Source organism: Phoca vitulina, unplaced genomic scaffold, assembly GCF_004348235.1.
Source record: "Phoca vitulina isolate PV1807 unplaced genomic scaffold, GSC_HSeal_1.0 scaffold21, whole genome shotgun sequence".
Taxonomy (NCBI): Eukaryota; Metazoa; Chordata; class Mammalia; order Carnivora; family Phocidae; genus Phoca; species Phoca vitulina.
This window is the reverse complement of record NW_022589724.1, coordinates 29,992,009-30,017,767: the sequence shown is the minus strand read 5'-3', so window position 1 is coordinate 30,017,767 and position 25,759 is coordinate 29,992,009. Positions and strand designations below refer to the sequence as shown.

The 25,759-nt window shown below is 59.7% G+C and overlaps 3 protein-coding genes across 3 annotated transcripts in view; all 3 read right to left on the bottom strand.

Annotated features, from left to right (window-relative positions):
* Positions 1-8,601, bottom strand: part of CEL (carboxyl ester lipase) — an 8,799-nt gene extending 198 nt beyond the window's left edge. The window contains exons 1-11 of the mRNA XM_032418898.1: positions 7,224-8,601; positions 5,157-5,307; positions 4,945-5,067; positions 4,565-4,762; positions 3,850-3,980; positions 3,580-3,687; positions 3,342-3,459; positions 2,053-2,239; positions 1,689-1,892; positions 614-811; positions 1-274 (exon numbers count right to left, since the gene is read on the bottom strand). The exon at positions 1-274 is cut by the window's left edge and continues 198 nt beyond it. Of these exons, the coding sequence (XP_032274789.1) occupies positions 1-274; positions 614-811; positions 1,689-1,892; positions 2,053-2,239; positions 3,342-3,459; positions 3,580-3,687; positions 3,850-3,980; positions 4,565-4,762; positions 4,945-5,067; positions 5,157-5,307; positions 7,224-7,523 (1,992 nt within the window). The 5' untranslated portion in view covers positions 7,524-8,601. The remainder of the gene's footprint in view (positions 275-613; positions 812-1,688; positions 1,893-2,052; positions 2,240-3,341; positions 3,460-3,579; positions 3,688-3,849; positions 3,981-4,564; positions 4,763-4,944; positions 5,068-5,156; positions 5,308-7,223) is intronic.
* Positions 8,602-8,905: 304 nt separating this feature from the next.
* On the bottom strand, positions 8,906-22,630 carry LOC116641291 (general transcription factor 3C polypeptide 5). The gene is made up of 10 exons (XM_032418967.1): positions 22,553-22,630; positions 21,054-21,252; positions 16,547-16,742; positions 15,270-15,374; positions 13,821-13,935; positions 13,251-13,331; positions 12,958-13,055; positions 11,888-11,970; positions 11,095-11,237; positions 8,906-10,159 (listed from the first exon to the last, which is right to left on the bottom strand). Exons 2-10 carry the CDS (start codon positions 21,248-21,250, stop codon positions 10,002-10,004), a joined length of 1,176 nt encoding a protein of 391 aa, XP_032274858.1. The 5' UTR covers positions 21,251-21,252; positions 22,553-22,630; the 3' UTR covers positions 8,906-10,001.
* LOC116641358 (general transcription factor 3C polypeptide 5-like) lies at positions 22,101-25,466 on the bottom strand. Its single transcript, XM_032419014.1, has 2 exons — positions 25,305-25,466; positions 22,101-22,772 (listed from the first exon to the last, which is right to left on the bottom strand). The coding sequence occupies exons 1-2, from the start codon at positions 25,464-25,466 to the stop codon at positions 22,470-22,472; spliced, it is 465 nt and encodes a 154-aa protein (XP_032274905.1). The 3' UTR covers positions 22,101-22,469.
* Positions 25,467-25,759: the final 293 nt, after the last annotated feature.

Sequence of the window (25,759 nt, the reverse complement as noted above, 5' to 3'; positions counted from 1 at the left end):
CCCGGAGGGGGGCGCGGGGGCTGCATCAGAATCCCCGGAGGGGGGAGTGGGGGCAGCATCCGAGTCCCCGGAGGGGGGGGCGGGGGTGGCCCCATTTCCGGTCACTGTGGGCAGTGCGTGGTAGGTCAAGGTCCAGTAGCGCATGTAATTAGTCCTCAGGTGCTGTTTCATGGAGTTGCGATCCATCTTCTTGGTGATCTCCAGGTAATTACCATTTTCCACAGTGTAGGGATCCCAGTGTGTGGGCACAGCTGAATGTCCCATGTTGGGGTCCCTGCAGGGAGAAAAAAAGCTGGGTGCAGGCTGGGAGCTCACAGGAGGCTGGAGACCTGTGTCCCTAGCCCATCTGGGCCCTGGCTTGCCTGGACAGTCCTCCACCCTCTGCACTGACCCTTACCATCAGGGTACCTCACTATATGGTGCCTGGGCCCTGGCTGGGCACATGGAACCCCAAGAGGTGCTGATCTCAGGGCCTGGGCAGTAGCCCCATCCTCCCAGACAGAGGTACCGCGGCTCTGGGAGGCCAATTGTAAGTGAGGGAGCAGGGACTAGAACCCAGGCCTGCAGGGCCAGGTGGCAGGGGGCTCTGGGCTCAGCCTCACTGCTGTCTTACCCAGTTCTGGCAAAGTTGGTCCAGTAGGCGATCATGGCCTTAGAGACCGTCCTGTCTTGGGTCCGGTAGCCCAGGGGGCTGGCGAAGGGCTTCCCAAAGACGTACTGGAGGTCATCCGCGTGGTCAGCCCCCACCCATTTGGGGTAGATGGGCATCCGAGAGGGGTGGGAGAACACATAGTTGTAGGTTTTGGCACTCCTGAGGAAGGGAGGGGAGACCACCCAAGTTGGCAAGGTGCTCACCTGGGGCCACCCAGCTCAGGGATGGGCTCCAGAGGGAGCCGTGGAGGGGGCAGGGAAGGGTCTGGGGAATTCCCACAAGACTCATGAAGAAGCTGGGATCCTGACACCTGGGAAAGGGAAAGCCGTGGGCCAGAGCCACGGATTCGAAGCTTCTACAATTTCAGTTGTGTTTATAATTCACCACCCAAAACACACTGAGGCAGCTTCCTCCTGCAATTCAGTATCCAGAAAGATCTTTTTTGCTCTGCAAGTGAATTTGTATCTTAATTTAACTGGACAGGTATACGCCCTCGGGTGTTTCTCTTTTTGCCTTGACTGACAGGAAGCTAAGAGCCACATTTATTGCTTAGTTGCTGCAAAGCTTTCGTTCTAGATTTTAGGTATAATACTGTCCTCCTACTTTCCAAGCATTCCTCACTTTTTTTTTTATTTCATTGGCTATTATCATATAGTGATTTTTAATGTGGTCCCAGGCTTAAGTTATTTTGAAAGTTGGTCAAGTTGAAACCCACGACAGAGACCGTCATCATCCAGGGTTCTTTCTTCTACACAGCTTGAGGGGTGGAAGGTCAACTCAAGAACTTTTCAGTGGGAAGGACCGTGGGGTGAGGGAGGGCACTCAGTGCCAGGCCGGGCAGAGGACCGCGGGAGGGTTTTGCAAAGCCCCCTGAGGCTGGGAGGTGAGGAGGGTTAGGTCTTGTCAGGCCTGGACAAAGCAGGTGGTGCAGGCCCAGGTGGGGACCCGAGCCACCCTCCCAAGAGGCCTCAGGGCGCAGGTGCACCATCCCAGGTGGGTGGGCCTCCCCAGGGAGCCTCCCTGCCCAGGTCCTCACTTGGCATTGGCTCTGTGCTGGGCCACGGCAAACTCGGTGGGCACCAGGAAGAGGATGTCGGTCTCAAAGTCCACCACGGTCTTCTTCTTGGTCTCTTGGGACGTGTCGTGGGCCCAGGGCTCAGTGTAGATGTCAAAGGTGGCGTTGGCACCCCTGAGCCCCTTGGTGATGGTGAGCCCGCTGACCAGCTTGTAGAAGTCCTCTCTGCAGGGACCACGCCAGCGCTGGACCCTCCACCCAGTGCCAGCGGGAGGGTATCTGCACCCCCACCCAGCAAAGGGCAAGGGACGGCCCCCCAACACGGTGCTGACCTCCCGCGGCTGCCCCTGGGCACTGCCCCCTGGGCCCCGCACCCACTGCTTACTCGGTGACCTTCTGCTTGTCCTTGTTGATGGCCGGCATGTCGATGCTGGCAAAGATGTGGCCATCCATATTGTTGACGCCCGCTATGTAGTCAACGTCGGCCGTGTTGGCGTACAGCTTGAGGGGGTCATCGGGGAGGAAGTCTCCGTCGACGACAGGGAGAAAGCCCAGATAGTGCAGGACGGGATCTGGGTGGGAGAGCAGCCGGCTCAGACGCTCCCGGGACCCACTGCTCCTCCCCTCAGCCTCTGGGGCGGGACCCAACTCCAGCGTCACCTCCAGCCTCCTCTGATCTAGACCCGGCTTCCCGGGCCTCGGCACCGCCCACGTCGAGGGCGGGACACCCTGTGGGGTGTCCATCCGCATCCCTCTGCCCTGAGGACACCTGCGGCACCCCTCTGCAGTTATGACAGTCAAAACATGTGCCCTGGAGCCAAACTTCCCAGGCCGAGGAGCACTGGTCCGGAGCCCAGGGCTGTCCTCCCTCCAGCCTCTGGGAGGAAGACAAGGACCGACGGAGAAGGAGGCACCCCCTCTCGGGGCTCGGCTCCAGCATGTTCGCCAGAAACTGTGAGGTCCACATTGCCCTGCAGACCCCTGAACTGGCCCCGAAAGGACCGTAGGGCTGGCTCCGGGCAGGTGGAGGCAGTGGCCTTCGAGAGGCCCAGCCCGGTGGGTCTTCCTTCCCGTGCACGCCGGAGGAAACGACTGGTTTGCATTTGGGGCCACGTGTTCGCTTGGCTTCCGCTTTGCTTATGGTTTAATTCGCATCAGGTAAAGATGCAAATGATGGGGCCTCTTACTTAGCATCAAAAAGGTGAGCAAGAGCGGACCCCAGCCTACTGCGCTGATGAGGTCCCCGGCATTCCGGGGTACACAGGAGCAGAGCCGGGAGGGCCGCGTGCTGCATGGGTGCTCAGTGGGTGCGTGTTCACTGCGTGAGTGGCAAGAAGAACAATGACCTTCTAGGACAAAGGCTCTCGGTCTTGGGTCCATGGACCTCCCTAAAATTGTGCACAAATGACCACGGATGCGTGTCTTGTCGGGGGCTGGAGCCCACATGTTCATCAGCTTCTCAAAGGGGTCGTGACCCATGGGGGCTAAGAAGAGAGAACGGCCCTCCTCCTCACCAGACTACAAGGGTGCTGGTGGCAGCGAGCTGCCTAGGGACACCAGCAATCTGGGGACAGGGCCAGCCTCAGACCCGGCAATTCCTCTCTTCTCCAGGAGCATGGCCGGCCCTCTCCCGACCGGGAGCCCCCCCAGGCTCCCCCAGCAGCCTCCACTCACACTCCCTGCCTGCCAGGGGCAGCTTATAGGCCAGCGTCAGGGCACGGGGGTCGGTAATCTTCAGACACTTGGCCATCCTGGAGGTATCGTCCAAGGGGCAGCCCACCTTCTCAGCGATCTGGAGTGGGGGTGGGTAGGCAGGTGGGTGAGGCCAGTGCTCTGGGCAGAGGGTGATGGAGTTCAGGACAGAGTGGAAAAGAGGGAGGCCCCTCCCCTGCCCACCACAGCTCCTCCTTACCCTTTTGGCCCAGAAGAGGGGGTTCTTCTGGATGGCCCAGGGGCACACTGCCACGCCACTCTGGCTAATGGCTCGCCGGATGAGGCCCTTGTTGTAGGGAGAGAGGGTCTGCAACACACAGAGGTCCTGTCACCAAGGCCTCGCCGCACCTGCCCACCCTGGGCTCGGCCAAGGACACCCCACACATCAGTTCCAGCCCCTCTCCTCCCTGCTCCCATTGGCTAGCTCCCACACACTTCGGGGCAGGTCCACCCTCCGGGGCCGCCAGACCTGCAGAGAAACGCTGGCACCTCCAGCTGACTCCCCAAAGATAGTGATGTTGTCGGGGTCCCCTCCAAAGGCTGCAATGTTCCTCTTCACCCAAGTGATGGCCATGTGCTGATCCCGAAGGCCATAGTTACCTGGGGGCAGGGTGGGGGATGGGCCTTCATCAGGGCCAGGGCCTGGGCCACACGGGGTGAACAATGCACATGGGTGGGATGAGAATGCCCTCGACTGCACGGAGACCCTGGCTGAGCACCAGGATGTTGAATGGTGGGTCCCCTGGAGGCTGGCCGGGTGGGGTGCTGGGGCAGATGTAGGGCTCAGGCTCGGGGCGGGGGCGGGGAGCAGGAGGACCAGTCTGCTCTTTTCTCTCCCTCCCTGCCACAGCCCCCCTTGTCTCTCTGTGGCTCCTTGCTACTGCCTCAATTTCTTATCTTCTCTCTCACTGGCTCCCTGCACCTGCTCCGCTGGGCCTCTGGGTCCCACTCTGTCTGTCAGTCTGTGGGCCTCTGTTCTTTCGCTACAGCTGCCAAGGGGCTCCTGCATCTCACAGCGCATCTCCAGCTCCCTGGCTCTGCAAATAGGATTCTGGGCCTTTCCAGGGGGACTGGCAGGAGCTGTTCAAGCACGATGGGAGCTAAGGCTCACCCCCGCCGAGCCCAGAGCTCACAGGGGTGGGCGCACTTGCTCCCCTCCCCAGTGCCCAGGACACCCGGCGGACCTGGCAGGTTGGCGTCCCCAGTGCTGAGGAAGCCCAGGGGGCCGACACGGTAGTTGAAGGTGACCACAATGACATTGCCCCGTGTGGCAATCTCCTCCCCGTCGTACAGGTAGTTGCTGAGAAAGTTGGCCCCGTGGCCCGCCCCCATGAGGAAGCCGCCTCCATAGATCCAGATCATGACGGGCAGGTTCCGGGAGACTAAGGCAGAGCAGAGCAGACCCAGTGACCCCAGATGCACCACCCCCCCCGACCCGGCTTCCCTCCGCACCCTGTGCTGATTTCAGGGAAGTTTGGCTCTGGAGCCCCCCAGACACAAGGGCAGGGCCTGAGTCTCTAGCTGCTTGGGGGCATGCTGCGGGGCGTGGGGAGGGTGAACCCACCTTCCTTCTTGCCCTGGGGGACCCAGATATTGAGGTAGAGGCAGTCCTCCTCCCCGTAGGTGTTGTCCTGGGTGATGGTGGCCTGCAGACACCGCTTCTTGAAGTCCTTGGCCTTCAGGGTTCCTGCGGGTGGCCAGCGGGATCGGTAAGGATGGCAGCCGCCCCACGGCACCCCCAGGCGCGGGGCCTCACCAGCCCCTGCCCGCTCCCACCTTGCCAGCCAGGGTGCCGCTGAGGGTTCTCCAGGGCCTTCGGGGGGGCGGCGAAGGGGATGCCCTTGAAGATGTCGACATAGTCACCAAAGAGGCTGAGCTTCTTGTTGACGCCCTCCACGAAGCCTCCTTCCGTGTACACCGCGCCCAGCTGGGGGTGGAAGCCGAGGCTCAGGAAGGCCCAGGCGGGTCTCCCGAACAGGGCTGGGGGGCAACCTGAGCAGGCCCCAGGGTGCCCCGAGGTTCCCCAGAGACAGCTTCAAGGAGGGGCCAATGTGCACCTGAGCCCTGCCACCTGCCACGTTGCTAGAAGAGCAGCTTACCGCCTTGGTCCCGGACCCCGAGGGTGTCCTGCTCCCTGAATCTTGGAGGAAGCTGGGTCAACCAGTGTGTTCCCACTCCAGGGAGCCTTCCAAGTAGGCCAGGAGAGGTGGGGTAGAGGTTTGGATCTCGGCTATGGCCACCTAGCTGTGACCATGAGGCTGTTTCCCCGTCTCTAAGATGGCCCGTTTGCTCCCCTTGTGTCCCCCTTCCCCCAGGGTCCAGCTGGCCTGGAGTCGGTGGCCTGGTGACTCACAGCCCTTGTGCTCAGTGCTGAGAAAGACCCCCGCCCCTCAGGCCGTCAGAACCACTGCTGTGTAGCCAGCCCTCGCCCTGAGCTGGGCCCACACAGCCAATGCATCCAGTCTGCACGAGGGTCCTGGGGGCTGGTGCTCATCTTCCCATTGTCCCAGAAGGGAACTGAGGCTCTCCTGCTTGAAGTCACCCTGTGGGAAACAGCTATCTAACCTCAGAGCCAGGCTCCCATCCCCTCCCAGGGCTGCCCCCCCATCCGTCGGGTCCCATGGCAGGTGTCTGCTTCCTGGATCTCACCTGTGCTCCGTCCCAGGGAGCCAAGGACAGGGCAGCTCCGCACCCCCAGGCCCAGCTGGGGTCCCAGTGCCCTGTAAGGTCTAGGCTAACAGGGAACCGGGGAGGAGGCCAGAACAACTCCTGCCAGGGGCCTCAGGGTTGGGGCCAGGGGCAGGTGCAGCTCTGCTCCCCCACCCCTACCCCCTCCCCATCTCTTGGCTCAGGAGGTGCAGCCTTGTTTCAGGCCTCCAGGCATCTTTTCTGACAGGCTTCCCAACTGCTGGGATGGGGCAGCAGGCCAGGTGAGTGCCTGGGGACTGGGAAGTCACCTCTCAGAACTGGGACTGGCCTGAGGGCCCTGGGTGAGGGGCAAGGTGGGGAGGGTGGCACTGGTTGCCGGAACAGCGGGGAGAAATCCTGGTCCCCTCTGCCCTCAGAGAAGCCCCCCTCCCCCGGAGAGTGACCTCCTCCTGGGGGCAGCAGGGGCCCAAGGCCAGCACCTGAACCTCTGGGGCCAAGTGGCAGGCCCCAGGGCAGCTGGGACGGAGGCGGCAGGAGGGTGGACACCACGGGGCCACGCATCTGTGGGGTTTCAATCCTGCAGCCCCTTCCCTGCCTTGTTCTTCACCCCGGGCAATGGCGTATCCACCCCGGGCGGCCTCCTGACTGGCCAGCAAGCAGGTGGGGACCTGCCGCTTGGGACATGGAGGTTACCCTGGGAGCCAGATTCCGGAGTTTTAGGTTTCTGTTCAGCCACTGGTGGCTGTGTGAGCTTGGGCAAATTGCTCGTCTGCTCTGGGCCTGTCTCCCCTTCTGTGAAAAGGGGACATCGACATCTCTAGAGAGGAAAGAGCCAGAGGGGTGTTGGGTTCCTAGACTCAGCAAATAAAGATTGAGGACTCCCAGTTACATTTGCATTTCACATAAATTGACCTTTTTTTTCAGTATATCCCAAATACTGCATAGAAGATACACACCGAAAACTTCTCGTGGTTTGTATGAAATTCCTGTATTTTATCTGGCAGGCTGTCATATGAATGAGAATATACACAAAACATGAAGTGCCCAGGAAATGCCATTTTGATTGTTGAGGTCGCTTTCTCAGACTGGCTCTTCTGGCCAGTGACCCTGTCTTCCCTCTGCTGTGCCCTGTCCCGTTTCCAGGTCTCGCTTAGGGAGAAGAGAGAGGGGCCCCTCTGCTGGGCCCTCGCTTACCTTTGCTGTGCTCACTACCGCCCAGCAGCAGGTGAGGCCCAAGACGACCAGCCCCAGGTGCCCCATGGCGTGCGCCTGCCTGTGTGCGACCCTCCCCTCCGGCCGCAGGGATTTATGCGGCTGGAGCTGGCCGGGAGTCCAAGGTAGCAGCTGTCCGCAGAGGCCCCTTTTCCCTCCTCCCACCTGTGCCCCTTCTTCCAGGCTGGCCACACTCCAGGCAGGGTACCTGGGGCCAGGAGACAGCTGCTGTTTCCAGCTAGCCTCGGGCTGGGCCAAGGTCACACAGTGGGGCACGCGCATGCGCACACACGGCGCGGTGCCAGGCTACCTTTCCCAGGGCTGGCTGCCCCCGATGCCGTGTGCCGCCGCGCACCTGTGCAGGTTACCGCCTACCTGGGAGCGGAGGCAGATGGCACAGGACCGAAGGTCGCCAGGCCGTCGGCTTGCCCGGGTGAACAGCGCCCTGCATTCTGGCTCACTGACTTACAAGGACTCGGCTCTGCCCTCAGAGCAGTGCGCACGCTCGGTCTCCACGGCCCGCCTGCCACCCAGCCCCAGCTCAACAGAGGAGCTTGTAGGGGACCGGGCATGTGACTTCTAGGCTGCGCGCTGCGCGCCACTGGTCAGCCGGCGGGTTGACCCTTGTTACCACGGGCCCGCTGGGTGTGCGGCCTGAGCCAGGTGTGGGGGCCCAGAGCAGCACAGACGACCCTGCCCTTGGGGGTGGGGGAGGCCTCACACGCAGTCCACGTCCTGGGATGGGAAGGCAGGAGGCTCGGGCAGACAAGGGGAAGGGGGAAGTGGGGCTCCAGCCCAGCCTCGAGGGCTTCCTTAAGGAAAAGGAAAAGCCGGGCTTTCTGGCCACAGAAATGGGCCCCGCAAAGACCCTGCGGCAAAGCCAAGCAGAGACGGAGACCGACCAACAGAGAGTGGAAGGGACAGAGACCAAGAGCGTCAGAGAGCGGGAGGGAGAAAACTGAGCACAGAAGTGGGGGTGGCACAAAAGCAGCCATTTCTGTCTCCTGTGGCTGTGCAGGACTCTGGTCACCGGGGTGACTTACTAGAAAAGGCAGGCCACCAAGGACAGGGCCTGACATGGTGCCTTTGAGTTCGGCTGCCGCTGGGGTCACGGCTCACGGCTCACAGAGGCTGCTCAGACCCCACCGCACAACCACCTCTAGTGAGGGGGACGCACTCAGGAGCCAGGGGACAGCGGAGCCCCGTGAGGCCAACAGCCCCGCAGCCTGGGCCCCGGCAGGCCCTCTGCTGCCCGGGAGCGGCGCCTCGGACACAGGCCACAGCCCCGCTACCATTGCGCCCGCTGCCGCCACCAAGCCTGCCTGCCTGCCTGCCAGATCCAAATCTTCTGGGACGCAGAGTGGAGAGAAGCTGGAGAGAAGGTGGGCAGAGGTGGGGAGAGGTGGGGAGGGGTGGGGAGGGGGGGGGGGGGGTGGGGAGAGGTGGGGAGGGGGGGGCGGCGGCGGGGGGGAGGGAGGAGTTAGGAAACCAGGAAGGGGCTCGTGTGCCTTCAGCTGGGCAGTGTGAGGACGAGGGGGGAAGAGCCTGAGCCCCCACCCCGGACAAGGACGGGGAATCGTTAACCCACGCCTTCTGTCCAGCTCTTCCAATTCTGAGAACCTGCTCTACAGAAAGTTATTCTGAACATGGGGGAGGGGACCCCTCCTGGTCCCCAGCAGCAGGGAGCGGGGCCATCGTGGGCGGTCAGCCTGGCAGCTTCCCCTCTACAAGGCAGGTGGCCAGGACTAGCCACTTTAGGCCAACTGTGAGCCACTGGGGCTCCGATCTGTCCCCCGAGGGGGCTCCCCAGGAGCCTGGGCAGCAGACTGGGGCTTGCCTGAGGCATCGGACTTTAGAATTAATGTGACTTGGGGAGCTGTCACACCAGGTGGCCCAGTCCGCTGGCTGAGGAAGGGGGTGACCGGGTTCACCTCCGCCTCAGGCTGCTCTGTAGGACTGTGGCACAGCCGTCCCCCGGCACAGGTGGGAGTGCTCCCCAGGGAGGACAGCCTCCATCCCAGCAGAATCTGCACTGCCTCCGGTTTCACACCAGGGAGCTGGGAGGCACCAGGGTCTGCCTCCCCATGAACTTCTCAAGAACACATCTGGAGCAGTAAGGGATGCGCTCGAGGCCGCAGGACACTCTGGGACCTGGCATCTGGGGTACTCCCAGCTGCTCTCACCCAACCTGTAAGAGGAAACTCTCCTCTGGCTCCGACCCCCGCAGTGAGACACCACTTTCTCCTTGGGAAAGTGTATTTGGTAAGAACAACTCCAGCTGAGTCCCAAATGGATGGGATCCAAACCCAAGGACAGTCTTCGCCCATCTGTGACCACGGACCAGCTTCCTCGCTGGTCACCAGTCATCAGCTCCAAGGCGAGACCACCCTGCCCCTGGCCACATCCTCTCCACCTCCAGCTTCTGCTGTCCTCGGCCAGAGAGAGGTGCTGGGCACCGGTTCAGCCTGCTGGACCCTGGGCTGGCTCACAGCTGCGAAAAGCCAGGTCATACCCCCTGGGGATGTCCCCAAGCACCCAGGGCTGGAGGGCAGTCCCGTGCTGCAGGTGTCACGGGCAGACGGGCAGGACCAGGGTCAGCTGAACCCAGTGCCGGGACCCCAGCTTTCCTCAGTGGTGGTGGGGGGGGCCTCCTTGGGCCGCTCTGGTTACCGTGGGCAGCAATGGGGAGACACGGCTTGTCCCGGTTCCATCACCAGTCGTGCATGATCAAGGATGCCCAGCCTTGGGTGCAGGGCTGTGTCACACGTAGTCCAGAATCTCTGTCTCCATCTCATTGTCGCTGCCATCGGATGGCTTGAAGTCCTCCTCCTCCTCTTCCTCATCCTCCTCATCTTCCCCAGACTCGTATGTCAGGGGCTCTTTCCCCCTGTCGGCCTTGGCTGGGCTGGAGAAGAGAGCTGGGGCCAGGAAACAAGGCCATGTGTGTCCCAGCACAGGCCTCCTGGGTGGCCCCCAGACCAGCTACTGCTGGCCTCAGCCTGAGAGAGGTGCCGGACAGCCCAGCGTCCAGACCAGCAATCAGGCTGCTGGAGGCCTATTTACGACGGGTGTCTGGGCTCAGGCCCCAGTGAAGCTGCCTGGGGAAGTACAGAGGGCCGGGGGGCCTGGCACTCTACAGCGTAACAAGCACTTCAGGGGAATACGGAAGCCAAAAGCTTTGCAAGCCACTTCCCCACAGGAGGCTGGGTGGCTTCACGGGTCCAAGGGGCCCCGACAGTGTGCAGGACGTGCTGTGTGAGTGCTTTTTTCTGGGGAGAGGGTCCAGAGCCTCAAGCAGATTCTCAGATGGGGCCAGGTCCCATATGAGGCTGAGAGCCCCTACTCCCGTCGGCTCCGTGGAGTCCAGCGGGGTCCGGGGGGAAGCCGTGGGGGGGGCCCCCCCCCCCCCCCCCCCCCCCCCCCCCCCCGCCTCATCAGACCTGCAGACCAGCGAGTACTCCCTTTCCCTCACATCCCCCTACCGCCGGCCAGTGGCCAGGACTGCCTGGTCCTGGGAAAGGGGCAGCCCATGGGGGGGTGACAGGCCCCCCACACCTGCTGCCCCAGCTCTCCCGGTGCAAGAAGACAGGCTGGACGCGCCCACAAATGGCTGGAAGAGGTAGGGGGGTGTCAGGGCACAAAGCGGTGGTTCCAATGGCGGCGCCAGCCCTGCTCCGGCCCTGCGCCAGCCCTGCCCTCCGGGCCTGTCTCCACCCAGGGAGAGGCAGGCAGCCTGGGGGATCTGGCTCCTGGGGGGATGATTCCACTTGGGTGTAATTTCTCGGGGAGCAGGGCCTTTAGGGATACTTGCTCTGTCCCAGAGCAGGGCCCCCTTCACCCCGAGCGCTCTCACCAGGCCTCTTGGAGCGGATGGTCTGCCGGATCATGAGGGACATCGTGTCCCTCAGGTCATCACTGGTCTTGGGGAGGCACCAGCCATCTCGCTCCGTGCAGCAGTTCTCAGCCCCATCGTTGCGGTGAATGATCCTCTGCAACCTGGGGGTCGGGACACAGCGTTTCAGGATGGGCTTCTGCCGACAGGTGCCGTGAGGGTCTGGCAGAGGCGGGGCAGTGCTGGGAACAGTAACACTGGGACAGCCATGCAGAGGGCCGAGCACAGCACTGAAGAACACCCATGGAAGCCGGCCCCTCGCGGCGGGGGTCCTGACTGGTGTGGCCCCTGCCTCCAAGCTGCACAGACGGTGGGGGATGGCCACGTGAACTTTCCTGCGAAAACCCCGGGCTCTCACCTGACTCGAGCTGCGTCTAACGAGCTCCCGTCTCTCCCCATCCCAGCACCCCCCACCCCCTTTTTAAGAACAACTGGCTGAGAGGCTGGGAGGTCACTAGGACTCCAGTGTCGGCCAGGAGACTCAGGAACCGTGTCCCGAGCCTCCATGTGGGCGACGGAGGAGGGGGCCACAGGTCTCCGCCCTGCCCAGCGCGGCGGATCGGGGGGTGCGGCCCAGGCAGACCCCGGAAACCGCTCCCGCGGGCCACGAGGCAGACGGAGGTGCGCCTGGCCCCCGCCGCCCAAGCCAGGGCTTCCCACCAAGGCCGAGAGCCAGCGGAAGAGCAGCAGGGAAGGCCTTGTTCCAGAGCCCCACCATCCCCCACCCCGACGCCTCAGGGTCCCTCATACGTACTCTTCCACGTTCAAGTCACATAACTGGTAGAACATCTGTCGATAGGGTGGCAAGGCCCCCTCCCGGAAGACGTAGACCGAGTCCTGGGCAGAGGACAGCAGGACAGGACAGTGCGTTGGAGCTCGGAGCTCTCCCCGGCCGGTCCGCACCTGGCGGGCCTGGCTCCCCACCGCCCCCCGGATTCAGGTGGTGCAGACAGGCCAGGGGCCACGAGGAGGCGTGCAGAGGCTCCAACGCCCCTGACTCTAGGACCACGAGCCACATGGCCAGCCACGTGTTACGGCATGGGCTGTCACGCCAGCTTTGTGAGCCTTCTGCAGTCTGCCCTCGTCCCTCGCCACCTCCTATCAACTGGTCCTGTTCTGTGGCTTCCAGACGCCCCCTGCTGAGGAGCAGGGCTTACCGGGTGTCTGTTTTCTAGAGGGAGGGATGGTGGCCTGAGTGAGAGTGCTTGAGGAGGGAGGACGGCCACTGAGGCGAAGACGTGGCTGCCCTCCTAAGAGGACACCGATGGTGCCTGTCTCCGTGCCCCTCCGTGCCCCCCTGCATGAGGCAGCCGAGCCGGGGGGGGGAGGGGGGGACCAGACAGCCCAAGTGGGTGGAAGGCCCATAGACTCCCACCTTCGGGTGTGCCGAGGACCCCACGAGCCTGTGAGGGGTCCTGGGACTTGGCTGCCAACACCCCGCCCCGCCCACAGCGGGGGGCCCGTGGTCTGCCGTGGCTCCACACACTCCTGCGCACCCCAGCCAGCCCATCCGGGCAGCGGCCACAAGCTCACAAAAGGCAGCCACGCACAGCTGCTGGTGTCACCTGTCCCTCTTGGAGACATGCCCAGATGGTCCTCAGTGCCCACTGCCCACACCGAGCTCTCACCGCGCTTCCCAAGGCCGTCCTGGAAGGCACCGGTGGGCAGAGCTGCCCGTCAAAGCCCTTCCCGGTGGCCCAGACCAGGGACTCTGGGAGCGAGTGTGTGCCCAGCCTGCCCGTGGGGGGTGCCTCCTCTCCCCCGTCCACTGCACCCTCAACCGGGTGGGCGACTGCTCTCCTCTGGGGCTCAGGGGGCACCCACCTTGAGCTTGTACTTGTTGGAGGTCGATTTCCGCGTGCCGGCCATCCCCGACGGGCCCAGGCCCTGCTTCAGGTCATGCATGGTGACAAGCTGGCTGGCTGCGGGGGGACAGCAGCAGTACTTTGGAATACAGGGGGACGTTTCTCCCCACCCCTCCCTGGCGCACTGGCCGGCAGCGCCCTGGACGGCCCCTTGGGAAGCCCCACCGCACCCCACAGTCCAGATGCCCACCTTCCTCGCGTCTCTGTGCGGGCAAATCAGTCCCGATCCCGCAGGGCGAGCAGAGCACTTACGCATCTTTTTGACGGTGATGGGAAGGCTGTAGTTGTAGGTGCTGCGCTTGGCCTTGACGGGCATGTCACTCGGGGCGTAACCTGCAGGCGAGGAAGGGCGTGTCGGGCACAAGGGGGCGCAGAGCCCCTTCTCGCAAACAGAACTGGCTTTGCACTATCGGCGCGCCAGGGTTCCCTGGGGCAGGCTCCTGAGAAAGGGACGCCAGGCCCCCCCGCACCAGTTGTCAGCAGGCACCATTCCAGCGCCAGCCACACAGGACCGCGTGGAGTGGCTCACCGCGGGCCCAGGGACTGGACGCGGACGGGGTGCCTGGCCCCCACCGCAGGAGCCCGAGTAAGTGGAATAACTGAGTGGACGAAGAACGGGTTCAGTAGCTTGAGGGCCAACGGTGGAGCCAGGACTCAAGCTGGGACCCTCATTTCTACGCTATTCTGCAAAGACCTCACCAAGGAGCAAAGGCTTTTTCGTCTTCACCACATGGATACATTCTTATTTCAAAAGAGAATGCTAGCAGCAGAAAGCAATTAAGAGAGAGAAAGATAGAAAGACAAGGTTTTAGTAATTTTTACCGTATTTCATTCCACAACGGATTCGGAAATCAAGGACTTGATAAATCTTGGCGTCTGGGTTTTTTCGGGGATCGTACCCATATCGGATCCACAGGCTTCTCCAGGGCCCTGTTATCTGGAGACAAAAGGCAGGAGTGTGAAGTGGGGCCAAGGCCAGTCCCTGGCTCCCTCAGGGATGCAGGGCCGGGACGGGGCAGCTGAACACCCCGAGAGCTGGGGACACAGCTCTGGAACCCCACCCCGGCTCTGCTGTGTGCGGTTCTTGGGCAGGTCACTTGGCCTTTCTGAGCCTTGGTCTTCCTGCTGGAGGTGAGAGGAGCCCCCTTTCCCATCGCTTCTGTGAGGATTACAAGAGGTGATGCCCCAGGAGCCTTTACCACGCCGCCCGGCACACAGGAAGTGCCCAGGGAGCGTTTCCGCCATCCCAACGGGTGGTACTCCTGAGGTCCTTATGTCTAGAAAGCCAATGCTAAAAGACAACGGGTCTCGGAAGTCTGGGGTCCGAGCACAGGAGGGATGAGCCTTCCTTGTGCCCCCACCTCGTGCCCCACCTGTCATCACCATCATGGTCACATCTCAGGCTTGCCTCCCCAGGGCTCCATGCGGGGACCCTTGGCAGGTAGGATGCCTTCCTCCAGCGCCTTTGGGAAGCTCAGTAATGACACCTCATCCCCAAGCCCTTCTGGACTGAGCCCAAGGTGGATCTGCCCCTCCTACCCCCACCCCCACTCAACCCAGGTAGAATGAGCCAAGGCTGGTGGCCCTGTGGTTAGGGGGCCTGGGTTCTGCAGCCTAACAGGCTGGGGTCCCAAGTGGCTCTGTCATGTGCTGGCTAGAGGACCTTGGCACATCAAGTCACCTCTCTGAGCCCTGGCTCTGCCTCAGAGGTAAGAAGAGAATCCTGCTGCCACCCCCCAGGGAGGGGAAAAAGGATATAATAGGTACACAGCACTTAGCCCCCGCACCTGGTCCTTAGAACATTCTTAATATGAGATCACTTAAAAATGTATAATCTCTGGAGCGCCTGAGTGGCTCAGTCGTTAAGTGTCTGCCTTCGGCTCAGGTCATGATCCCAGGGTCCCGGGATTGAGCCCCGCATCGGGCTCCCTGCTCCGCGGGAAGCCTACTTCTCCCTCTCCCACTCCCCCTGCTTGTGTTCCCTCTCTCGCTGTGTCTCTCTCTGTCAAATAAATAAATAAAATCTTAAAAAAAAAAAAAGTATAATCCCTTTATTTAAAAGTTACATAATTACTCCCTAATCCTAAAATCATTCCAGTACGGCTAGCGTTACTAGGAGGCCGTGGAGGGCCTTCCTGGGGCTGTAATAAGCCGCCTGGGGGGGGGGGGGGTGCCGGGACAGGGCCACCTGCTGTTGCCGTAGCTCTGAGAGGTCAGATTAGCTATCAGGGCGCCCCTGGTGGGAATCAAGGCAAGAGGCTGGGCACTCACCATGTAATAGGCCACGAAGGGCAGCAAAACCTTGAGTTTGTCAGGGTGGACGCTGATGTTGGCCTTGACAGCGTTTCGTGACCAGATGGGACGGATTTCAAACAGCTGGGGAGTCAAGGCAGAGACTGAAATGAGCACCAGCAGCTTCCCGCCTGCCTGGCTCAGACTCCCCAGCATGGTCTGGTCCCCAGCACACCCTTCGGGAGAGGAGGTGGTGGAGAGCAGGGCAAGGAGCAGCCTCTAGGAACTGCTGCACCCATTCACTGGTCCCTGCCTTCTGAAGCGGGGACTGCACACCCAGCCTGGGTCAGGTGTGGCTGCAGGGCCTGGACATCCTGAAATGACCACGAAGGACACGGTCTCTGTCCTCATGCAGCTCACAGGACGGTGGGGGAGGCAGACGACCAAAGGAGCCAGAGCAGGGCCAAGACGGGGACATGCCAGAGTTCTGGGACCCTGAGCCCCAATCTAGGGGGTGGAGTCTCAGTTGGGATGTCGTGAAGGCTGAAGGGGACGGCCTGGCCCAAGGGAGGACTGCAGGAGGCCAGTGTGGCTGGAGCATGGGGGGTGCCGGGGGGCCAGGCCAGGGACTGGGCTGTGTCTGGAGGACTAGCAGGGCCCTCGGATAGTGGTCCCCCATGGCTCCCCTCCAGTGACCAGTGACTGCTGGAAACCGGTCAGGTGTCCACACAGTCTCTTTAAGAAATAACCACCCCCCCTCCAAGGGAACAGTCGGCTTCAGCAAGGGCTGAAGCTCACGAGCTCACTCACGAGCCTCCCTGAGTAGCAATGTGGCCTCCCTGAGAACCTGCCGTCCATGCCTGTGCAGGCATGAGCAACAGGGGCCCCCGCTGGCTCCTCCCAGGACCTGCCAGCCGGGGCGCAGGAAGGCCGCTCTGTCCCCTCCAGCACTAACGGGATAAAGCATCAGGGGGCATACGGTAGGTACTCCATCTGGTTTCTTGCCACCGGTGATGGATAAATGAAAGTTTCCTGAACCCCAGAGCTCCACTGTGAAGTCACGAGCAGACAATGCACCGACTGCTTCCCACCCCTAAGGGACCTCTCAAGAAAATTCTGAGAAGTATTTTCAACCTTGGGAATGTAGGGCTTATACTGGCATGGCTTTGAGATGTGACATCTGGAGACGAAACGTTCCCATGTGCCGATGAGCCAGTTTTAAAAAGTCAGTACAGCCATTTGCAGAACGAGGGAAGGGCCCCGCTGGGTAAACGGGAGGTGGTCAGTGCAGAGGTGGGCCCCGGGCTCGGGCTCACCTTCCTCAGCTCCTCCTCCACCTTCCGGTCCAGGGGGTTGGTGGAGATCCTCCTCCACGTCTGGACTGCAGCCTCCAGCGGCTGCGTGGGCACCTCATCATCCTCAAAGTTGACAAAGATGGCATTGTGGGGGCGCCGGGCCCTGCTCAGGCCAATCAGGTTCTCGCCTGAGACGGGGGGGTTGTTGTAGCCTTCCCTGCGGCAGAGAGAGCTGGGGTGGGATGGAGCACCTCCAGGAGGACCCCAGGCACAGGCCTGCCGGACCAGGCAGCGAGCCCACGAGTGGGTGCCTTTCCCCGGACGCCGGGTGACGGGCTGGAGGAGAACCTTAGCGCCTGTGTTCTCCGGCTGACGGCCGGGCAGGGGCAGAGGCAGCGGCTGCTGCCGACAGCTCAGAGAGGCCCTGGGGCCCGGAGCTCGCAAGCTGGGGGAAGCCAAAAGCGGTGCGGCTGCTGGTCTCACAACCGCACCGCGTCACCCAGGGCACCGGACAGCCCGTGAGAAACGGAAAACCGTCAGGCAGGGGTGGGGAGGGAGGTGAGGCGCGGCGACACAGGACATGCTCGGTCAGTTATCAGGCAACACCCACCCTTACTGATGCTTACGACTCACTGCCTTAAGCCTCAAGACAACCTTATGAGGAAGGAACCAATTTCCTACGAAGTAACTGACAGCAGCTAGAAACCTACCTAGAGTCAGAGCTTACACGGACAGAGCTGGGACTCTGGGCCCTGTGAACCCCGTCCTGCCACCCTCTGACAGAGCATGTTTGGCCCAGAAGTATCTGGACAACAGCTGGGTGAAGAGAAGACGGACATTACTGAACAGCACCGTCCTGCAGCACAGGGGTCAGAAGTGAGGGTTCTAGCGCCGGCTACGCTCAGGCCTCCTCTGCCGGCGCCAGGCCAAGATGCTCAGGTGGTTACCTCATTAAGGTGGGATGTCAGGGCGCCTGGGGGCTCAGTTGGTTGAGTGTCTGCCTTTGGCTCAGGTCATGATCTCAGGGTCCTGGAATCAAGCCCCCCATCGGGCTCTCCTCCCAGTGGGGGTCTGCTTCTCCCTCTGCCCCTCCCGCAGCTCGTGCTCTCTCTCTCTCATAAGTAAATAAAAAAATCTTTAAAAAAAAGTTGGATGTCAGAAATGTCCAGAAATGTCAAGCTTATACTAAAGCAGGGAGGACAGTCTCAAGAAGCCCCACAACCCATCAGGAGCATCAATAATTATCACCACACGGCCAATTCTGTTTCATCTGTACCCCACTCCAAACGCACGAAATTATTTTGAAATATGTTTTTTCACCTTTTTTAAAAGGATTTTTAAAAAGATTTATTTCAGTGGGGGAGGGCAGAGGGAGAGGGAGAGAGTCTTAAGCAGACTCTGTGCTAGTGAGGAGCCTGACAGGGGGCTCGATCTCACAACCCTGAGATCATGACCTGAGCGGAAACCAAGAGTCAGATAGATGCTCAACCAACTGAGCCACCCAAGCACCCCTTGAAATACATTTTATTATTTTTTTATTTTTATTTTTTTTTTTTTTAAAGATTTTATTTATTTATTTGACAGAGAGAGACACAGCGAGAGAGGGAACATAAGCAGGGGGAGTGGGAGAGGGAGAAGCAGGCTTCCTGCCGAGCAGGGAACCCGATGTGGGGCTCGATCCCAGGACCCTGGGATCATGACCTGAGCCGAAGGCAGCCGCTTAACCGACTGAGCCACCCAGGCGCCCCTTGAAATACATTTTAAAGTATGTCCTGGACATCACACATTTTCATTCAGGTGATTATTACCTTTTATTTATTTCATTCTATTTTTTTGAGGGGGGAGGGGCAGAAGGAGTGGGAGAGAGAGAATCTTAAGCAGGCTCCACTCCCATCTTGAACCCAAAGCAGGGCTCGATCTCATGACCCTGAGATCATGACCTGAGCTGAAATCAAGAGTCAGACGCTTAACCAAATGAGCCACTCAATGCACCCAGGTGATTACTACCTTTTAAATTTGTTTCCATTCTACCTTAATTTTCTACAAGAGTAGAAACCATCTGCATAGGGCGCCTGGGTGGCTCAGTTGGTTAAGCGACTGCCTTCGGCTCAGGTCATGATCCTGGAGTCCCGGGATTGAGTCCCGCATCGGGCTCCCTGCTCGGCAGGGGGTCTGCTTCTCCCTCTGCCCCTCCCCCCTCTCATGTGCTCTCTCTCTCTCATTCTGTCTCAAATAAATAAATAAAATCTTTAAAAAAAAAAAAAAAAAAAGAAACCATCTGCATATTTATAAAGGACACGTTGGAAAACAAAATTACAAAGACAAGAGCAAGTTTGTGCCTTTTTTGTAAAGTGACCCCATCAGAAACCACCCCGAACAGGTGTAATATTACCCTGTCTTCAAAGACATCCCCAAGACCCTGAAGAGCCCCCAGAGGGAAGGCCCCGGTGGCTCACTCCACCCCAGGAAGTCCACTGCCAGAGCAGCAGCAAGGGGTGGGCCTGCCAGGGCCTGTCACCACAGGGAAAGGCTCCTTGGCCGCCTCGCCGACTCCCCCACTAACTTCCTCAAGGAGGAGGGACCCCTGTCAGGCCAGCCTCCCAGCCTCTCCTCTGCCCACGGTCTTACAGGAGGCTCAACTTCCCTGGACCCATGGAGGGGCCAGCAAGGCTGCGGCCCGACCCCCCGCCCAGCCCTGGCGTACCCAGGAAGGCCAGCAGAGCAGAAAAATCGATAGTAGCCCTGGGAAAAAAGGCAGGTTCTTTCCATTTGCTGGAACATCGATAAACCACATGGGGAGGAAAAAAGGGCCTGTGGTCCAAGGGCAGCCAGCCTTCCTCCCTTGTCCCTCTCCCAGAGGCCGGGGAGCAGCTGCCTACGGGTCCCACAGGACAGAGGGGTGACTCAGCTGCTCCAGCCCGTACCAGGGCTCAGCAGCGCAAAGGGGTCTAGTTTCCCTTATGTATTTTTGTGTCTGTTTCTGACTCTGAGGGGAAATAATCAAAGCATTTCAGAAATATGCAAATCGTCTCTCTCCCACCTAAAACTCCTGTGCGGAGTATCACACACGCAGAAAAACCCGTCACCCCACGTGGAAGGCTTCGGCCAGGAGAGGTGTGGCCCAACCTTATCCACTTACACAGTTCTGTCATACTCTGCCCCTGGAACCACCACTCGCTCCTGTGGTCAGAAAGGGCTGGGGAGGGGGCCGCGGATTCAACAGGCCTGAGCACCGCAAATGGAAGCTGCCAGGTGGCCTGCTTCTGGCTGGGGAAACTGAGGAAGGACTGGCACCGGAAGGCGCAGGGGAAGCCGGTTCTCTTGCTCGTCCTGGCAAGAGTGCGGCAGGTTCGTGGATGGGCACGGGGCATGCTTTCTCGACGATGCGCTGGGAAGCTGAGGCTGGGCAGGTGTGGCAAGCGGGGGAGAGGTGCCAATCGCAGAAGCTGGTGCCACAGCTGGGCCTCCGCTGGAGCGCTCGCTCTACTTTGGGCTGTGTTTGGAACTCTCCGTATTTTTTTAAGGGAAGAGAACAATACACCTTCTCCTTAGGATCAAATCTAAGCCCCTCACCATGGTCTGTGAGACCTATCGCTCTCCCAGGCTCCCTCTTCAACCACTCCTTCGCAGGCGCCAGTCCCCTGGTCTAGAATGTTCTCCCTGGATTTTCATGTGCCTGGCTCTCTCATCACTCAGGTCTGTTTCAAATGTCAGCCCTTCTGAGGGCCCTGAGCCCTCACCCCACTCCCTGCCCCTTACGACCCACATCCCTTTTATCTCCTCTAAGACATGCATCTGGCCACGGGTCCATTGCTCCCTCCTGGTTCACTCATGCTCCATCCAGCTCCCCACCCAGCCCAGCGTGGACCTCGTCTGTTCTCTGCTGATGCAGGGCTCCAAGGAGTGCCCCAGGGCCATGACCCGTGGTCAGCACTTGTTGATGAAAACATTTAGTGAGGAAAGAGAACATTCTCATCCTCCCACCCCTCTACAGATAACTGCTCTGGGCCCCATCTTCCAGATTTTTCTAGGTTTCTATTGTCATGCCACAATTTATTTTTATATCACAGAATGTGCTCCTACACCTGCTTTTTTCATAGAGGAAGGTACCCTGGGCAAGTGCCACATCAATCCACGAGCCTGCTCTCACATGCTGCATGGTGTTCCCTGGCCTAGAAGGACCATAAATTCATTAGCCACATCCCAATTAATGGACTTGTTTATTCTATCAAGCTCTGCCAGGCACTCACTGTTCTAAGTATTTCAAGGTACATACTTTTGGGCATGAGTCTTCCGAGTCTTAAGGTGACATCCTGATTCCCTCTCTGTAGAGTGGGAGCTTTGAGCAAGGTCTATGTCACCGGGTACGCTGCTTCTGGGGGCACAGGGGCCACGGGCTTGCAGAGCCAGCAGCACTAACTGCCTGACTCAGGAGTGGCGGAGCTGAGCCTGGGACCCAGGCCCTCTGACCACAGGGCCCTTGCTCTGAACCCTGATGCTGCAGGGGCCGGGGGGCGGAGGGGCTTACCGGTGCTGCGTCTCTGGTCGATAGAAATAGTCCACTGGGGTGTCCAGCCGAGAGAAGATGGGTGGGGGGATGTAGAGCGGCAGCTCTTGGTGGAAGAAACTCTCCTTCTCAGGCTTGAGCATGAGCACTTTGTCATACATGGACATGTGCCTGCCGCCAGCCTCCGTGTGCACGGCCAAGTACTGGAAGTCGGACATTCCTGGAAAGAGGCGGCCAGATGGCAGACACCCCATTACACCCTCGAGGAACTGGCGGCTGCTGCGCATCGACACCCACACGTTCTCGAAGGTGCCAAGGGAGCCGTGCAGCGTGCCATGGGGGTGGGAGCTGAAACAGCACCCTCGGAAATACTTCTGTGCACGCGACTCTGTGCACTTGGGAGTCTCCCGGAGGGGCTGGGGGAGGAGGGGGCGATGTGGTGCCTGAGGGTCCAGTCTAGTCAGCGCTTCTTGAAACGTAGAGTGCACGACTCACCTGGGACCTAGCTAAAGACTCTGGGATGCTGCACATCAGACAAGCCCCCAGGACCGGCGCTGCTGGCGGGGACGGAAGGTGAGCGGCGGGGTGCCGGCTCAAGCAGACAGATGGAAAATGCATCACGGGAAGACCTCGCACCAGGAAGGACTGCCCTCTTTGGGGAGCACCGCATGCCACCAGAACAACTGACGTTCAAAATGCCCAGCTCAGGGGTCCCTGGTCCTGGTTTCGTCCCGTTCCACTTTCCGGCCCCTCTTCTCCATCTGTCCTCTCTGCAGATTCTCCTAGACCTGCAGCTGACACTGCATTCCTAAGGCTCACTAGTAATCTACCAAGTGCCTCCTGCGTGCGCGAACTGGCCCTTTAACGGCATCCCCCGGACCCCAACCCTTCACGAGGGCCTGAGGAACCCAGGGTCCCACACTGGATGGAGAAGTGCCCGAGGCTGAGGGAAGCTGAGCACCTGCCCAAACAAACTGGCTCTTTCTTACTTACCCGCCCCACCACACCCCTTACCACCCCTCACTGGGGTTCCCCATGGGCAGCAAACTGATTGAGGACCCCAGGGAAGACACCCAGTTGGCTAAGAGTTCAAAGGAACATGAGGTCCCAAGGGGCTGAGGTGATCTGGGAAGGCTTCAGAGGAAAGGCAAGACGAGCACCAGTCAAGACTCAGAGAAGGTTCCAAAACACTGAGGGCCAAAAATTGGAGACCTGCTAACCAGTTTTATTTGGCCCTACATGATGGCCTTAAAACTTAGGGGATTATTCATAGAACGTCAGCTTTTCGTAAGAATGCAGGAGATGGAGCAGCAATGGGCCCCCAGTCCATTGAGAGCTGTTGCATGGAGGGAGGAACGGGTGCCTCTTGGATGGGGCCTGCACTGTCCCGCTCTGCTCATCCTCTGCCCGTCATTCCTGGGCATAGATTGGCCCCCTTCACTGCGTGGATGACCCACAGAGCACCTGCAGGAATGTGGACGCAGGTCCTAAAATAACCCAACGCAGTAAGTTGCAGTTACCTTGAAATTTGTAAATGGTGGAGATGGTGCCAAGTATCTCTATGTCAAATGTGACCTTGGGGTGGGGCTCAGGCCCCGGCACCTCCCTCTGCCGCCGGGTCTTCCTCCTGATCCGGAGCAGCAGGCTGCTGGTACTGAAGCGGTTGGCGCACACTGGGTGGCAGTAAGGGTCCTTGGGCCGGAAATACAGCTCCAGCCTCTTGGTGGGGTCTGCGTAGATCTGTGGCGAGGCCAAGGAAAACAGTGACCAGTGGGCAGCTGAGCAGCTGGCAGAGAGCTGTCTCTCGCTCCACAAAAGCCTGATAGTGACCCAGCTGACAAAGGGAGGCCAGGGGGCTCATGGTTCATTCTGAGCTTTTAATTCTCAAAAGACCCATTTTTCCAACCCAAGTATCTTAGTTTTTATCTAGTAGGGAAAATGAGGATAGTCTCTTCCTTCCAAGAGGCTGGAAAGCTAGAGACGATAACCGCCAGCTAAGTAGAGCACCCCCACCCAAGGGCCGGTTCAGCGCGGGGACTCATGCGCCTCCCCTGGCGACGTTCCGTGGCAGTCTTCTCACCCCGAGTCTTCCAGGGAGGAACCGAGGCTGGCAGGGTGGAGTGGCTTGTCTTGACCTTCCTACCCAAGGCACTACCTGCCCAAAGGGTCTTGCTATTCAGTCTCACGTGCAAATGTTTCCAAGTCCAAAGAAACTGAAATCAATTAGTAACAAGCACTTTGGCTCTGACTAGCGTCACTTATCCTTTCCAAGCCTCCGTTCCTTCTCCTTAAAATGGAGATACGAACTGTACCTACTCACGGGATTGTAACAATGATTAAATGAATCACTGAATTGTTGACTGTGCAACACGCTGTCTGGTGTCTAGCTCGTGGTGAACACTCTACACGAGTCATGCACCCACGAGTGCTTGCCCCGCACAGAGTAGGAGGGACAGAGTAAGTGTCAGCCGTGTGCACATGAAAGCCCAACAATGCTCACGGGGCCAAGAGCGTCTGCCTTCTAGCTTGCTGGCTCCCCAACACTAAGGACACAGCCTGGCCCTTAGGAGATGCTCAGGAAACATCGAGGGAAAGAAGGTTAAAAGGAGCCCCAACCTTCAGGAATCCCCTCTCACGAGACACGGATCTATGAGACCGTGAGGCTGGGAATGACCCCAGCTGTGGGCCTGGCAGAGAAGGTGCACAAGCAGCATGAACGGGACGAATCAATGGCCAGTCTCTTCCAAAAGGCTCACACTGTAGTCGGATACAAATATCCCTGGGGTTAGTGAGAGCAAGGGTCCTGTCAATGCCGAGGTAGAGTGAATAAGTCAGAAGACTAACTGGGCCTCTATGGCATCCTGTGCTTAATGACAGGTTTTCAATATTCATTAAGCATGAGGAAGCAGCAGGTTAAGAGTTCAGACTTCAGAGGCGAGACATGCATGAGTTCAAATCCCCACTGTACCACGTGAGAGTTTGTTTGACCCAACTTTTCCTACCTGAGTCTTCATCTGAAAAAAGGGAAAAATGGTACCTAACTCCCTAGGTTGTTGTGAGGATTCAGTCATGCATCTGACAAATATTTTGGAAGAAGGTACTATTAAAGATGTTAGGACTGCAGGAGTAAACAAGAGAGACAAGGTACTGCTCTCATGGAGTTTACAAGCTGAGAGCAAGCGGCCAAGACAGACAATAAAACGTATTAAAACATAATTTCAGATTGGAATTAACAGGTCGGGGCTCCCGGGTGGCTCAGTTGGTTAAGCATCTGCCTTTGGCTCAGGTCATGATCCCGGAGGTCCTGGGATCAAGCCACTGCTCAGCAGGGAGCCTGCTTCTACCCCCCCCCAACCGCCCTCCCCCCATGCACGATCTCTCTCAAATAAATAAAATCTTTAAAAAAAGGGAATTCATAGGTCGAGAAGGCAGATACACACTACTAGAGGCCACTTTGATTGGGGTAGTCAGAGGACTCCCTATGGAAGAGACATTTCGAGATCTGGTGCATGTAAATCACCTCCCCTGAGCCTTGCACCAGGTAAGAAGTCATCCCAGCTCCCTCATTTTCCCGGAGACCTTGAACAAACTGCCTCGGTTTCCTAGTGAAATGCGGACAATGCCCTTTGCTACCTGGCAGGGTTCTAATGAGGATAGAATGTAAGTAAATCACCTGGTACCGAAGAAGTTGATGGTCATTACCACCTTTATTTTTTTTTTTTTTTAAGATTTTATTTATTTGACAGAGAGAGAGCACAAGCAGGGGGAGCAGCAGAAGGAGGGAGAGAGAAGCACACTCCCCGCTGAGCAGGGAGCCGGACGCTGGGATCATGATCTGATGCTTAACCGACTGAGCCACCGAGGTGCCCCCCATTACCACCTCCAACCCCAACAACACAACACCCGGTCCCCTCTCCTGTTAGTCAACGATTCTTATCTCCCGCGCCTGGGTCTGCTCCTCTGTGAATGAGGAAGTGGCAGCCCAGCACGTCGCGGGGGCTGTGGCTCCCCGGATCCCCGGAGGAGGGGACGGACAGGACACGCCGCCCCTCCCCGGGTCTCCACTACAGCCTTTTCCCGCGGCTCCCAGGGAAAAGCAGTCCTCGCAGGCGCGGAGGCGGCAAGTCCCCGCCCACTGGCCGCCCCAGAGCCCGCCCCGAGTTCCGTTGCCAAGGAAACCACACCTCCCCGGGTGGTCCCGCCCCTCCGGCCGAGGTCCCGAGACTCGGTCTCTCCCGCGGTCCCGGCCACGCCCCCTATCCCGCTCCTCACCCGGGAAACGCCCTCCTCGCCGCCCAGAGTCCGCAGCATCTTGGACACGTCGCGCACCACGCCTGGGTACTCCACGCACACCATGCGCCGCTCGCGCCGCAGATCCACGGGGACCGCGATCCTCGGCCCCGCGTCAGCCGCTGCCGTCGCCGCCGCCGCCATCCCTGCCAGTCTGGCCCGGCCCGCCGCGGTCCGTCCCTGCGGGCGCTCCTAGCGGCCTCGCCGCAATGGTTCCGCGAAAGAATCGTTCCGGGTAGCCTCGCCGCTCGAGTTTCTCTACATCCCTGGGCTCAGCGAAACTCGAGGCCTCTGAAAGCAAAGGCCCGAGGTCAGACCCCCAGGCTTCGAGGTGAAGGACCGCCTGGTCCTCACTTTGGGGTTTAAAAAGAAGAGGGTGGCTCGAGGGGCGGGGCAAGGGCTTGTCGCTCTTAGCAACCCGCGAAGGACCGGAGGAC